The sequence below is a fragment of the Geospiza fortis genome, unplaced genomic scaffold, assembly GCF_000277835.1.
Source record: "Geospiza fortis unplaced genomic scaffold, GeoFor_1.0 scaffold18, whole genome shotgun sequence".
NCBI lineage: Eukaryota > Metazoa > Chordata > Aves > Passeriformes > Thraupidae > Geospiza > Geospiza fortis.
The window spans coordinates 1,321,500-1,337,546 of NW_005054445.1; the positions used below are offsets into that span (position 1 = coordinate 1,321,500).

Below are 16,047 nucleotides of genomic sequence, written 5' to 3' on the forward strand. Positions count from 1 at the left end.
GAAAGGGGCAGGGCGGGAAATGGCACCCAATAACGGCATCAGCGGTAAGGGAGCCCGGGAGAGCCTGACCGGGAACGGGCAGGGCTGGGAATGGCATCCAATAACGGGATCAGCGGTAAGGGAGCCCGGGAGAGCCTGGCCGGGAACGGGCAGGGCTGGGAATGGCATCCAATAACGGGATCAGCGGTAAGGGAGCCCGGGAGAGCCTGGCCGGGAACGGGCGGGGCTGGGAATGGCATCCAATAACGGCATCAGCGGTAAGGGAGCCCGGGAGAGCCTGGCCGGGAACGGGCGGGGCTGGGAATGGCATCCAATAACGGCATCAGCGGTAAGGGAGCCCGGGAGAGCCTGGCCGGGAACAATGGCATCCAATAACGGGATCAGCGGTAAGGGAGCCCGGGAGAGCCTGGCCGGGAACGGGCGGGGCTGGGAATGGCATCCAATAACGGCATCAGCGGTAAGGGAGCCCGGGAGAGCCTGGCCGGGAACGGGCGGGGCTGGGAATGGCATCCAATAACGGCATCAGCGGTAAGGGAGCCCGGGAGAGCCTGGCCGGGAACGGGCGGGGCTGGGAATGGCATCCAATAACGGGATCGGTCACGGCAGCCTGGCAGGGTAACGCAGCTCTGTGCTGGGCTCCCACTCAGGTCACGGTTAACAGAACCAGCCAGTGCTGCCAGCGCCTCCTGAAGAGCTCGTTTCCCTCGGTGTGGGATAAGATTTATTCTCTGTTGTATTTTCACATCCCCCTATAGCCTTGGTGCAGCATTTGCTGGAATTTCTATTTCTCGGAAAGGCTAAGCTGTTCTCATTTCAGCCAAGTGCACCAGCCTACAACAATCACTTGGCAAATGCAGTTTGTCTGAGTGCAAAAGTGAATATCTGCCTGGAAACAGAACAACAGGGCACCCAAATGTCATTAAACTGTCACCATCATTAACAGTGTCATTGGTGACATCAGTGTCACCACAGCCATCATCGTTAGAGACTCAAATGTGCCAATTCCTACCTCCTAACCAAAATAAAACCCATAAAACAAAACCAACACATAACCAAAAAACCTGAAAGATAATTTGGGAATATCAAGGAATTAATTTTTGAGTAGTGTTTTCAGCCCTTTTGGGCTTTGCTGACAAGAAGCCACTTTGTCAAAGAAATGAGAGAAGATTATTTCTATTTGAGGAAAAAAAAAAACAGTTTTAAAAGTTACTCTGTAATTCTTCAGACAGTAAAAATTCCAATGATAAATGGTGGAGCATCAACAACCGTGTCCCCTGTGAGCAGGCTCCTCCACCTGCAGGTTGTTATGGGTGCAGTTCTGTGCATATCACTGAAGGGTTTTTTATTTATATAGAAAAGCCAATAGTAGTGAAACACATAAAAATGCATTGGCTTAAATGTTGTTTTCACTGAGGTAAATTAAGTATCCATTGAAGTCAATTGAACTTCATTTAGTTATTTGGACCAGGAATTTTTATGTGTAAAGTAAACAAATCTCCTAGGATCAGTTTGTCCCCTTGGAGCAAGGAATAATTTCTTTTTGGCTTTTCCAGAAATATTTATCCAGATAAGTCTATATCTTGGGAATCAAATATATAATGTCTATATTTTAGGAATCAAATTTAGAGTAAAAAGAAATGAAATGCAAACTCCCATGGCAACCTACAGAGGGAAAATAAAAACAAAATCCAGAAAACTAATGTCTGCTATTACAGTAATATCAATTTTCCTAATTTTCAGCAGCTACATTGAGGATTAAATAGTTAAACCCAAACTGGAGTTACTGTTTGACCCAATATTTTGGCATATAAAATACTGACCAATAAGCTTTAATCACTGTGTTTAAATCTACTACTCTGATAGCTTCAACTCCTTGAAAAAGCCTAGAGCCAGGCAAAAAGCAGAAAGGAAAATCTCCAAACTCCTTGTTAGATATAACAATGCTGGAGTTGAGGAGATATTCAAAAGAATAATCCTAAACTAAATTGTACCACACTACATTACATGGACACACACACTAATTAGCCTCTAACACAGAAAATAGCACTAAACTCTTAATATTTGGGAAGCTCTTGCATGGAAGCATTAAGAAATCCCTGGAGCAGGCAGCAGGATGATTTTTGTGTGCTATTTTCCAGCTTTCCCCATTTTTGTCAGTGTTTATTGAGAGCAGCATTTTCTCAGCAATCAAACCCCTGCCCCTCCTGTTGCACCCTCCCAGAATGGACAAACTTCCCATGGATGCACTGCTGGAATTTCAGTCACCCCACAAACAGCTGAAGCTGCACATGGGAGAACCCAGGCTCCTTTTCAGCCTTTGAGGCCCAAGAAAGCTTTGGAACTTCCATCTGCATTGCAGGGCAGCAGTGAAGGCACAGTGCCTGTGCCAGAGCCTGAAACACCCCAGTTCACCTACAGATGGGCTTCATTTACTCCTAAAGAAATCAGAACATCCCATGAAAACTGATTGTTCCCAAATACCCACAACTTCTGTGCCTCAGAAAGGGTTTTTCTGATTTGTGGCAGTGTTATAAAGGAGTGACAGAGCATCCAGCACGGAGGGGAAAGCAGCCAATGTAAATTCTTGTTTTGCAGCTCCAGATGGTTTCTCCCACGGCGGCTCCTCTGCAGAGCTGAGATCCACCTGCAGTGAGGAGCTCCCTCCAGGCTGTGATTTTGACTCCTACCTGGACATACTTTCTCAGGTGAACATCATGTATCCTGATCCACCTCCATGGTAAGCACTTGCCTGACATTCTCAGGGTTACAGTCCTGCACTGGCAAAGCCCACTGCAAAAATTCAGCTCACACAAATTCTGAATACAGACAGACCTTGTTTAGCTTGAGTGTAAGTTCAAGTTTTCCTTAGCAGAAGACATTTTTACTAAATAAAGATAGACAGGAATTCTCATTCAGTGTTATTCACATTAAAATTTATCATAGTGATGCTATACTAATGAAACACACAAGTAGAATCACTTAAAATCATCTTTCTTTGAAAGAAATGCATTTACAAGTCAAAGTTTCAAAGTCAAAAATACATACTTTTTCCAAGAACTTCCATGTTACATTTATTACTGACCTTGAGAATGTTCAGATCAGAGGAAACAGAAAAACAAAAATCCAGAAATTATAAAGCAGCTCTTAAATTGTGTGCCCACATTCCCAGGTCCAGGCTCACTCATGAGCCACAGGAGCTGCAGTTTGGGCCATGGGCATCTCCTTTATGTGCCTCAGGCCCCCTGAGGTCCAGAAATGAAGGAATTCAGTCACTCCCTCCAATGAACCAACAGAAACCATTTTAAGCAGGACATCACTTCAAGCTTTCTGTAGTGCTGTGTGTTACAAAAAGCAAACACAGGTTGGACAACCATGCTCCCCTTTCTTTTTCTTTTTTTTTCCCTTCCTTTTAAGCAGACTCTTTTTGAGTTAAAGCACTATAAGACCAGCCCTTTTCTGCCTGTGATATAGAGCAGCTCAGCACTATGAGCACACCAGACATGGATCTTTGCTTTGTTTATTCCATGCATGTTCTACAAGCAGCAGTTATGTATTACCAGCTCATTCTATATAACTAATGGGCTTTTAGGGGTTGTGTAAATATTTTACCAGAAAGCTCACATGCGAAAAATTACTCTGAGCCTGGCATCTAAATGTGTAGAACTTCATATAAACCCACTTAGGAATTTAGACTGGATTTTGGGCCCACACCCACGAATCTTTCCTAATAAAAGGCAGCCAGCTGACACCCAGGCAACACTCTGAGTGGGCAGCTGGCCAGATTCCTGAGAACAAACTGACAATATAGTTCTTTAGCAGGGAGATCATCAAAGATTGTACCAAAGGATGCTTCCATTTCCAGTTGGAAACAGACACAGAGAAGGTTTTTCCATTTCTGTGGAGTTGTGTTTGAAGGAGATATGAGTGACACAGGACAGCACAGATTATCCACAGTTTGCAGTAAATTCTGCAGTGGCTCTGTGACAAGCCTAGCAAGGGTTAATTATCTTGTGTCCTACCTGTTCTCAGAACATTCTGGGACACATAAAGGTGTCCTGCCACTGCCTCCTCAGGTTCCCTGCTGGGCTGAGGTTCCACTCTGCCCACCCTGGAAACCACTGCTCATGCCAGCAGTTACAGCCCTGCATCACAGGTCCAAGGCAAAGATTATTGTGAATGCTTTGGCTGCTTTCTCACTGCCACTGCAGTTAAATACTTCAGAAAAAGTAGGTTTGGCAAATCATCAAAATCTTGGTAAATTTTATATCTTAGCAACACAATTTGGGCAACTTCAGGGGAAGAAGATGGCTGAAAGCAAAGCTACATGGAGACTTTCAAACTTGCTGTTAAAGCATTCTCCAGACCATTGTAACTGTTCAGAAAAGCACTGGGGGAGAGGCACTGTCTGAGTTACTGCATTATGGAAAGCCTGAAAAACTCCTGTACATCTCCCTTTATATTCTCCTGCATGGCATAACACTGCAGTGTCTGTTTTTAATTAGTAGAGCATGGAAATTATTTGAAAGCTCACTGTCAGACATGCCTGACCTTGTGCATTTAAAATATTAACTCCCTGGGATCAATCTCATTGCATATGATAATATTTTGAAGAGTAGGTTTACTGAAACATAGCACTGCCTAAATGAATGTAATTCCTCCTCCTAATTCCTGGAGGGCCAGATGTAATTTAAAGCTAAACTAGCATGGCCAAAAGCTAATGATGCAGCTGTGGCATCAGCAGAACAGAAATGAAGAGCAGCAATGAAAGCAACTGCACTGGTAAATAACTCTTAAAAAATCTTTGAAGTGAGAGAGTTCAGTGAGTGAAAAGCAGTGGGTGCTGCCAGGATAATTTCCTTTTATCCACCTGGTGCTGCAAGGCCACCTGCATTGCAGCCCCCAGCCAGGAATGTGCAGCTCCTCACCAGACCACACACTGCAGTGGTTTCAGCAGAAAGCACAACACTCTCTCGGGCCAAGGGGTGGTTAGTTAGATTTTATAGCTGAGCTTTAAACCACAAAATGAATGGAAAAGGGATTTAAGGGGAAGGCTGATGAAACACAGAGTCAGTCCCCATGTCTGTGGCTGAGGGAGATCTCCCTGTTCAGGCCTGCCCACTCCCAACTCTCCAGCTGCAAGTCCAAGAACTGTTTCTACAAAACACTATTTATAGAAAGATGTTATTGGTAAATTAATCTATGAAAAATGCCTTGGGATATTAGTATTTGCTCTAATCTCTGAATCACAAGTTTCATTTGTGACTCAATCTGATTATCTCCACAGACACTTCCACTAACCCCTTCCTTGCATTAGATTTAGAGGGATGCCAGGCATGGAATTCTGTCATTAGCCTGCTGCAGTTGCAGGGTGGTTACAGAGAAGCCATTTGGTCAATTTGTTTTGACAGCCCAAAATATACAGTGCTGCTATCTATAAACATCCCTTTAGGACAGTTAATGGCTTTTTAATGAATCTCAGATCTGTGCTAGCATCTGTCACATTGATTTTACAAGAGGTGTAGATGGGAAATAGAAAAACCAAATACAGGGAGTATGAACCAAACTGTTTCAGAATATGAGAGGTTTGTTTTTCAGAGAATATTTCTGATATGTACAGATACTGGCAGCAGGGCTGGAAGTCAATGTTTCATAGTCTGTGTCACCAGACATGGCAAAGTCTTTGTTTCTAAAAAACTCAGTGTGAGAAAGATGATCCAAGTGATCTCCCAACAATTCTAAACCACAGAACTGTAATCCCTCCAAGTGAGCAAACAACACATCCAGCCAGGACAGAAGACAAGCACTGTCATCATGGTCAATATGGCTTGGAAAGAAACACTGGAAATGGCAATATCTGCCATTTTGTTCAACAGTCACTGTGCTGGTGGGAGTAAAACCACACTGTTGGCACTGTGGGCATGAAACCTTTATAGACAGAAGTCATGAGCTCATGTTCTCTGTGCTGAGTTCTTTGTAACACACACTTCTAGTGAGCATTGCTAGTTATCTTCTTACAAAGATGTAGTAAGAAAGCTGGTTGAAAATAAGTTGAGTTCACATGTTTGAAGTGGATTGAATTACAGTACCAACCAAAGTCCAAGCAAATGAAAAACAATTACAATTTCTTTAGGAGAAAATCCAAGCAATGAGGAGATTTCACAGCAGGAAAGGAATTTTATCAACTTCTCATCTTGTGGCCAGGGAAAATGTATCTCATCCCACTGCATAAGTGCTTTTTCACTCCTTAGTGATTGGATATTAATGGTATGTACAGAGCTTTAGGCAACCAAGGTGATTGCCTTTTGCATCTGAGACTCATGGGTGTCTGACACAGAGCATCCCTGAGGAATGACTGCTCAGGAGATGCAGGGATTCACCTTCAGGAATGGTTCCAATGGAAGCCACAGAAGTCCTCTCCAGACTTCACACTGAGTGTTCCCCACAGGGCATATGAAGTAAAAACCACTCAGCCCCCTCTATCCCAGCATTCATATTAAATCACATTGTTTGAGGGTTTGCTTGTGGGCTCACTCTTCCTCAGCTGGTTACCCTGCCTAATCTACATAGGATCTGTTCTAGAGAAAATTCTCTTATTTAGGCTTGATAAATCCCAGTATTCTCAATAACCATGTTCAGCCTGCATTGTTTAAATGGGCAAATCAATTTAAAAATTACTTTAAAATGGCAAAAGGAAATGCTCCTGTCTTAAAGTCAGACACTAATTTCCCTTTAAATTAAAAGGCTACTTAAGGGACTTTCTTTTGTAGGACATTCTTTTCCATCCCCCACTTCTGAGGATGCAAGTTAGCCAAGCCAGCCTCCTGGATTTTCTTGAAAGGCAGAATTAGGCTTGCAGGGAGCTGACATTAAATCTTGCTATATTGTGCTGTATTCCTTTGCCAAGGCTGTTTTCCTGAGAGCAAACCAGGTGAGGAGCTTTTGCCACATTACAGTGACAGCTGGCAAAGCATGAGATGGACTTTTGGGGTTAAGTTCAGCCCTTACTTCAATACCCCCACTGAGATTTTCAGTTAGTAAGGTAAAAAATGCCACTGGGAAAATGACAGGTTTATAATTCCAGTAGGTATCATGACATGAGCTAAAACTCTCAATTCCTTTAACTTCAAATTCCAAACACTCTAAAGCCCCTCCCTTCACATCCCAGTGCTATTCCTCATCAGTATCAGGGATAGAAACAAGTAAATTCCTAATTATTTTGGCAAACTTCTTATCTCAAGCTTAACTTTGTTTACAGCCAATTTATGAGCATTTCTTTCTGTGGCATTTCCATTCCTCTTAATTATTCACACCTTTCTCTTTTTTCTTGTCTTTGTAGTCAAAAATGCTCTCACACCTCAGCCTGTGTGTTGGGAGGCTGGGGCACAAAATTCCCTTTGCTTTCTGTCATCAAAAATATCTGTGGGCACCTTCTGACCAACCTCTCTTTACACCTGCCCCAGTTCCACTCTGCAGGTGCAAATTATTGCTGCATAGAAACCACCCTGCAGCAGTGAAAGCAGCAACACCTGATGAAGGGAAGCACCAAGGATTTCTAACCAGAAATCTACAGTGCCCCGCAGAGCAACCACAACTTAAAGCTGCCAGATATTTGATGAGTGTACTTTAAAAACAAAGAGTATTTTTCTCTGATTTCCCAGTTGCATATTGCAGCCAGTATTTCCTTCACCTGCTCAGAATTCATTCCTGGAATAATTACAGCAAAGCCTTTTCTTGGAATATGATCCTAAAACTTTTCAAATGAAAAACTTCCCCAAACATCAGCAGGTTCTGCTGACATTCAAGAATTGGTGGTGGTGTTCAGAATCCTGTTTGTGGATTAACTCCATGGCTTGGGAAGCTACAAATTTTTATTTAACTGATTCTTGTTACTCAATCAGTGCCCAGCATCCTTTACCATGCAATGGTTACAGAAATCCAGAGACCAAACACTGCTGATGGCCAAGTAGTTCTTACTGTGTATAAAATTAATGCCAGGCTGAATTGTATCATATGAAATCTTCATCTTAGAATGACTTGTTTCATTTAAAACATTTATTTCAAATGTTTAAAGCTGCACAATTATGATGAAACTGCACTATATTGGTTCCAAATGTTATCTGATATATGTTTTCATGAAAACAGTTTACACTTAATTTCATTTTTCCTCTGGAATATTTATCCATCAAAGTCATAACTTCCTCAAGATTATCTTGACCAGAGTGCAGAACAGAGATGCAGCCTTTTAGTGCTCATTAACACAAACAGTCCTATTGTAGCTCTGAGGAATTGGAAATTCCAGAAATAACTAAGGACAGAAAAAACCTAAATTCCACCTTTCCTGTCTCTTCAGTAGTTAAATTATTAGGCCCTAGATGTTTACTTGAACAATACCTTGGGTTACACTTTTTACTATTTAAAAACATTTAAATAAATATGTGAATAAATATGCATAAAATTAGAATCTCAAATGGGAAGTGTCAGTATCAAAAATAAACCTAGGAAAATATCCCAGTTCATGACAATGTCATTAGAGAAGCAGTTCTGTCAAAACTGATATATTTCCCCATGGTAATTATAAATCACCAAAGAAAATATGTATTCTAGGAAAACACACCTCAAAGGACACAGGGACAGATTTACAGGCTGCTCTCCTGCCACCCTGGCTGGGAGCACATTGTGCCATCACAGAAGGCAGAGTTCAGCATCATCAGCTCAGCTGCCTACATGGGCATCAAACTCATCATTATTTCTTTCATCTGAACCTTCTTGCAGAGAGTTACAGCACAATTGTTCTGATTTCAGCTTTTGTGTTAGGTAACATCATCATGGAAACATCCTTTGTGCCATTTCATCACAGCTACAGCCTGCCAGCACACAGAAGTTCCAGATCCAGGGGCTCTGTTTGCCATTTTCAAAAGAACACAAAATGGAAACAGTGCAACAGGAGCAATTTTAGCAAAGTTAGAACAGACAACAAAAGAACAAAGTGAACCACGAGAAATCTACAGCACAACAAATTCTTCATTCCCAGCTCTGCCTTTTCTCACTTTTTGTTGTTTGCATCTTAAAAAGTTCTGTCAGCAGAACTTTCTTCCTGCCCCAGAGAGGGGCTCCTAATTTATGAATGACAGCCAGTTAAAGAAGCTCTTTGGGGTTTCCCTGGCAATAAACCCATCCTAATACTTACTGCAACAAGACTCAACAAATTCCCAAAATTCTTGTCCCTCCTGCTACACTCTGAGTCAGAAAGGTCATCCTGGAGAGCTGCTGCCATTTTTGAGCACGATTCCCCTCCCTGCAGATCCCATTTACCTGCAGTAGGATGCTCACAGACATCAGCCTCCTTTGCTTTTCCCAGGGAAATTATCCCTTAAAAAACTCAGTAGTGTGTCTAAACACAGCAGTGCAGGAATTGTAACAAAAACAAGGCCCAAACCCATGCAGACAGCAGCACATTTCAAGGTCAGTAACCCCTTCCTTCTCATCACTCCTGCTGATACTGCACCTCCAGACAATACAAGTTTTACAAAGCAGTGGATTAAAGTGGATTCACTACAAGTACTGCTGCCAAGGATTTTTTCAGTGCTGGTATCCACAAGATAGAGTGTAATGAGTCCCTGTGCTCCATTATTTATGTTATGGTAACACAACACCTTCCAAAAGCATTTGCTTTCCTGTCTAAAAGGATTTTCCTGTGACTGCTGTAGTGAACTGCAAGCCTGAGCTACTTTTTACATGTCCAGGATCTTCACAGAAGTGAATCTGTCAGATAAAATATAACTATTGTGGTGGGTTTTGTAAAAGATGAACAAGTATTTTTGTTTTTCCACTTCAGGGTCCTGCATTTTCAGTTGCAAAACATATATATGCAAATATATATATAAATATACCTACACACACACACATGTATGTACACACATGCATTACACGCCCCTTTGTGGGTATCACTCCCTTAGCTGTTCCTGAGGTTGCAATCTGATGATTTGTGAGCTGCAGTCTCAGACCTCCCCCCTTCCTCTGTCTCCCCCATTTCCACTTCCCCGGTGTTCCTGGTGCCCCCAGCTAAACTGGGAGCTTCTGACTGAGGCAGCCAAACCAGGAGAAATCTGGCCCAGAAAAAACTCACACATTAAATACAAAACAAAAAACCAAAACAGAACAAACCTCCCAACCTCCCCCCTGCCACCACCCACAAATATTTTTGCCTTTTTACTCCAGACTGGGGATCAAGGTCTGGCTTTATTTTAAAATGATGACAGTAAGGTTTTAGTCCAGCATCACTCATGTCAATACTTGCTAATCACCTGAAAGAAATTATGGCTATTGAAATTTTTTCTTAGTAATCCTTCAGATCTTTTGAGGAATGGTTTTCCAACCACCACCATACAGTGGATGCATGTCCAACTCAGTATTATTTCTTATAATACTTGCTTAAATTCTGTAATGAAAAAGATCTTGTAAAGTCATATAAGTTTACATATTAAAGTCTCCTTGAAAGAGAGACTGTAAAATAGAATTCATGCTTGTAGAGTTGATAATGCATTATTTATGCTACAGAAATGCCTCTATAACAGCAGTCAGAAAGCACAACCAAAGTACTAAAGCTGTTAAACAGAGGGGGGGAATCACACTACAAAACAAGCAAACAAAGAAAAACAAAAACCCCAAACAAAAACAACAACAAAAAAAAATTTAAAAACCCACAAAACACTTAGAAACAAAGAAAAATATACAAAGTTGAAGTCTCTTTTATGACCTTAATTCATTCCACTCTGCCCTCACCAGAGAGTGCTAGGAACCTTATCTGCAGAAGCAGAGCAGGAGCTGTTTGCAATGTCAGCTCTACAAGCAAAGATCCCATGCATAGAAAAGAACACAGGAAATGAGCATCAAGATCATAAACTGATAATGAAATACAAAAAGTTATTTAAAAAAACCAAAACCCACAACTATTTGAATTATTTGTAATTCTCTCCATGGCCACAACAATCTGTAGGCACAGCTGTGAAGCTGCCAAAAAGCTGTTTAATTGAAAGTCTGGCATGTGTTTTTACTACCTGACTCACTTTTTTAAATGTGATCTTAATTGCCAAAAATGAGGCGAAAGAACATTATTTGCTTTTGGAGAAAAAAAGATAATTCTTTTTATCCATCATATGTATGAAGGACAATATGCCCCAACACAAATACATTGATTTTTGGAACTAAACATTAAAATGCCAACTCCTTAATACCATAACTCCCACCATTTATTTGACCCTTCAAGGTCCCCTTCCTAAGGGATCCTTTCCCTGTTTATCCCAGCCAGCAGTTCAGTTCTACAAAGCTGAGCTGTGGTCCAGGAAAGGCATTAAATTAAACCCAAGGCAGAGGAATCATTTGCAGATGATCAGGTGACAGCAGCAAGAAACAGTTCCCACTGTGCCCATTTCTCCTTTAGGTCAGTGACAGATTTCCCAGAAGCAGGAGACAGAGAAGCTTCTTCCCTTTTGTTCCTTGGCAGAAGGATTCCAAATTTTCCCCCTTGAAACTCCCATTGCTGTGGGCTTTTCTGAATGGAAACTTTTCCCCTGTGCTAACAGGCCCAGTAAGGGCTCTCTGTTAGCCTGATTAAATCAGTCAAAACCTGAGGAGAGATTTTAAATAAATTCACCCAGCTTTGGGTCAGCAAAATGTAAATGAAGTAAAGATGCAGCTCATAGGAATCTGCAAGAAGTGGCTGTTTCTTTACCCTCATGGAGCTCAAGGAGAGTGGAGGACATCAGGTCCTCAATCTCTGATCGAGGTCTAAGAACTTTTCAAAGACTACCATGTATGTTTGAAAGCTTTGGTGTGTTCAGAAGAGGCTGGAGTGGCATCTTTTCTACATACTGGAAAAAAACCACAATTCTACTTCCTAAAATGCTGGGACTTCTCTGAAATATCTAGCAGCCCTATTCAGGGTTTTCAGAACAGACTTGGGTTCTTAAATATTATTTTCTGATGGGGAAATTGAAATTTTCTAGTCTGAATTTAGAGCCATTGTCCAGATAAATATAAAAGTAAGATGAAATGGAGGTAAAAATAAAAACACCCATGGATATTTGAGTTTAGTTATGTAGCACTCTGCTTTCACTTTCTTACCCCTCCCTTCCCCAAGAATCATTTCCATGACCCAGACTGGGGTTTGGAGCTTGATTTAGCCTGGCAGTAACACAGGTACAGGGGCACAGTGTGGGCCTGCAGTCTGCTGAGAAGACACATGCTCAGCATCCCAATTTTCAGGAAATATCCCAGATCTTAATTGCTCTGCAGTTAGTATGGCTGAGGAAATAGGTTCTTAATTTGTCTGGCTCCAGCAGAAATGTTTTTCAGGTTAACTCAGTAGAGAAAGGGTTTAAGGGTTTTTTGGTTGTTGGGGGGGGTGGTTTTGGTTGGTTGGTTGGTTGGTTTTTTGTTTGTGGTTTTTGTTTTGTTTTGTTTTGTTTTGTTTTTTATAGAAGACATTTCCTTCTTCAGGATTGGAGTTAAAATGATGCTGGAATGGGTAAACAGCAGCCACAAAGCAGGTCTAGCTTTTAAGATCATGGTGTTGTGACTCTTTAGGGCTCTTGCCGGTAGCCAGGGAGCACAGAGCAGAGTGAGGAGGGAACAGACAGAACCACAGAGCCTGGGTGCAGCCCATGGAAGCCCCAATCCACCTGCCCTGTCCCTGCTCTTTGGGAGAAGCACAAGGGGCACTGAGCCCATCCCAGAGTGAGCAGCCCCAGCGTGTGCAGGTGATGCAGCTCAGCCCTGGCAGCGCTCAGCTCCCACCCAGGCTGCTGGCTGAGCTCCAGACACTGCAGCCAGGGCAGCACAGGGATGTCTGCTAGAGACTGCATCACCAGCTCTCCGTGCCTCATTTCACAACTGAAACAGCAGCACCACCTCCTCTGGCCCGGGCTTTTCTGACCTGCCTCTCGCAGGCAGGTGAGAGCGGGAATGAGCCCTGGCTGCACTGCACTTCTGGAGACTGCGCCTCTGGGATTGTCTCTCAGTGGTTTTAAATGCTATACTCTTGAGTGTCTGACATGGCAGGGTCAGCAAGGATGTGGGCTGAGGAGCAAAACACCAGACACTCGTTTTCTTCTCACTTTACTTGCCTCTGTTATGCTGAAGTAATGTACTGTGGCATTTTTTTCCGTGAATTTCATTAATTATTTTTTTTCTTTCAGCTACGATGAATGTGTGGGGCCAGGAGCAACACAAATATATATTCCCACAGATGATCCCCCCCCATATTCCCTGACGGACCCTTGCCAAAGAAATGAAATACCTGGAAACATCTGTAGCAGGCAGGAGGAGGAGACAGCCCGTGCCGCAGGGAGGCTGCGGGAGCCCGGCTCGGCCCTGGCCGTCATCTCCCGCTGCGGGGGCGGCTCCGCCGTGCGGGACAGCGGCGTGTGAGCACAGCGTGTGTCCAGAGGGACAGCCAACGCCTCCGCTGGCCACCGGGCCCGCAGCGCCGCAGTGACAGCGGCTCTTCCTTCGCTTCTTCTGAAGAACTCAGACCAACAGAAGAATAAAAACCTCTGGAAGTTTTACCAATTTTATATCTTTAAACAGGGATACAGTGGGATCCCTGTGAATCCCAACGGGATTTTTTTTTACAGTGAATTTTGCAAGTTTATGTAAATTTCCCTGTTTGTGCTTCAAAGTGTTCCATGGCATCACACAGCATAAGAGCAGCAGAGACAAGCAGTGCATCTGACCTTTCTGAAGCATTGCAGAACCCATTGAAATTAGCCAGATAAATTAGGAAGATAAATGTTATCCAGTCAAGCCTACTTGTTGATTTTATGATACTTTGCATGTTTTAGAAGAGACGGAAAAAGAAGAGCCTTTTGTTGTCATTGTAGTGTCACTAGTACAGCTCATTCAGTGTATTGACAACAAAGCATTTTTAAATAACTCTTTGTCTGTGTGTTTCAGTAGGCAAAGCACTGCCTAAAAAAAAGAGTTTTATCAGTACCATGTAGATTTTTATCAGTACCATGTAGATTTTTATCAGTACCATGCAGCTCCCGGGCGGTACCATGCAGCTCCCGGGCGGGAGCTGCGCGTCCTTCCCGGCCTCGCTGCAGCCAGGGGAAGGCACAGCGATCCCAGGGGGTGCTGCAGGCCGGCTCCGCACACGGCTGCACTTCCAGGCACAGTCCCGGCTCTTTTCGCTCTGATTGTGAGTGTGCCCGGGTGAGCTCTGGGAGCTGTGTGAGCGCCGTGCAAACAGAGGCGCCGGGCTGGGCTCGGTAACAGAGCCTCAGGGGCCTCGGAGCGTTCCCAGCTGTAGAGAAGGGACCAGGATAAGGAACCCAAGAGTGAGGCCAGGACACTGGGCTGGCAGTCCGAGGGTCCCCAGCGGTGTGCCAGGGCAGTGGGAGCTCAGCTCAGGCACAGCAGGGCCGGGGCACAGCAGGGCCGGGGCACAGCAGCGCCTTGTCCCCAGCGCCTCCCCTGCACCAGCCCGGCCAGAGGGGACCGAGTGTGGCACCTGGCCCAGCCCCAGGCACCTGCTGGGCCCAGCTCCCGGGGCTGGGGCTGCGTTTGAAGGACAGCGCATCCCCCGAGCCTCGGTCTGCTCACCCCGGGCTGGGCACGATCCACGGGTGGGACAGGAGGATCTGCTTCCCCCCTTCCTTTGTATGGCCCAGCAAAAAAAAAATGCTGCAAGATTCACACTAGGGGCCAGTCCTGACATCCAACAGCAGGCGGCCAAGGAGTTTTCTGTCTATTGCCTGAAACGAAACAGAGCTGGGATCCTGTTGTTCACTTCGGCCTGGAATGTCCTGTTCCTCATCTGAAATAGTCCCATTCCTTGTCTGAAATAGTCCCATTCCTTGTCTGAAATAATCCCATTCCTCATCTGAAATAGTCCCGTTCCTCATCTGAAAGCTTCTGTGTGTCTGGCCTAGGACACACAACCCACAGGAGAGGAAGGAGAGCTCAACCCTGTGCTTTCCTTGGGACTTTCCCCTAGAAAATTTCTTTGCTGTGTTGTTTTGAAATGTGTTACTGCAGGAAACGCACTCTACATTTTAAAGTAATTTTTAAGTTCTGTGTCTAATGGAAAACCCCAGGGTGAGTCTGGGTGCTGGCAGGGAGCAGAACTGGCTGCCAGCACATCAACAGCAGGGATGGAGCTCCAGCCAGCCCCTGGGGCACCCACAAGCCTGGGCTCCATCTGGGACCAGGGACAGGAGCCAAGGAGCTGTGGCAGGGGAGCAGAGTTATCACAGGCTCATCTCCAGGAAATTTCTTAGAGGCATTTTCACTAAAATACAAAAAAAAAAAAAAAAGCTTTTTACACAGAGAAAATGGACTTCATTTTCTATCCCCACTAAAGATATGTAAAGCTGAGTATAGTAAATATATAATGGTGTTTAAAAGGAAGCAGCGTCCAAATTATTAAAATTGCACTTGGATATTCTGTAAATACTAAATAATTTTCAACTGTAATCATCATTCAACACTCCAAAGATTGACACAATTATAATTAATACTTAGATGGGAAGTAATTATATGGTTCTTACTGCTATATAAATTATACCATTACTGAGTCATATGCACATGATGAGATATAAGGTAAGCATGCATTTTTTGCTAAGTAGATGACAGTAAATATGTATGTTGCTAAAATGAGACAATTCTTTTGCAGTTCAGCAAGATTTTCAATATTCTCAGTATACTATACCCAAAAGAACAAAAATTCACCATTTTGCACTGCAGAACTGCTGGCAGGCACTGCTAGAAGGTAAGGCTCTATTTCACATTTGTGTTTTTAACAGAGAGAACTGCTCCTCTCCATAAAGTTTTCATTTCAACAGTTTGGTGGTATGCAAAGCGCCATGCAATGAGAGAAACAACCCTCTTCCCCAGCTCAGAAGTGGCAGAGATGCACAGAAGTGCCCCAGTCAGGTTCACTGGCAGAGAGGGAAGCACAGGGAGCTCTGTGCAGAATGGGATTGGCTTCCAGGGCTGGCTCTGCCTGCAGCCCCTGCACGGCTGCTCCTGCCCAGGGCTGGCTCT

General features: G+C 43.7%; 1 protein-coding gene across 1 annotated transcript in view; it reads left to right on the forward strand.

Annotated features, from left to right (window-relative positions):
• Positions 1-13,932, forward strand: part of BEAN1 (brain expressed associated with NEDD4 1) — a 55,787-nt gene extending 41,855 nt beyond the window's left edge. Inside the window, exons 4-7 of the mRNA XM_031062321.1 lie at positions 6-12; positions 121-186; positions 2,596-2,737; positions 13,197-13,932. Coding sequence (XP_030918181.1) covers positions 6-12; positions 121-186; positions 2,596-2,737; positions 13,197-13,428 — 447 coding nt within the window. The 3' untranslated portion in view covers positions 13,429-13,932. The remainder of the gene's footprint in view (positions 1-5; positions 13-120; positions 187-2,595; positions 2,738-13,196) is intronic.
• The last annotated feature ends 2,115 nt before the right edge of the window (positions 13,933-16,047 follow it).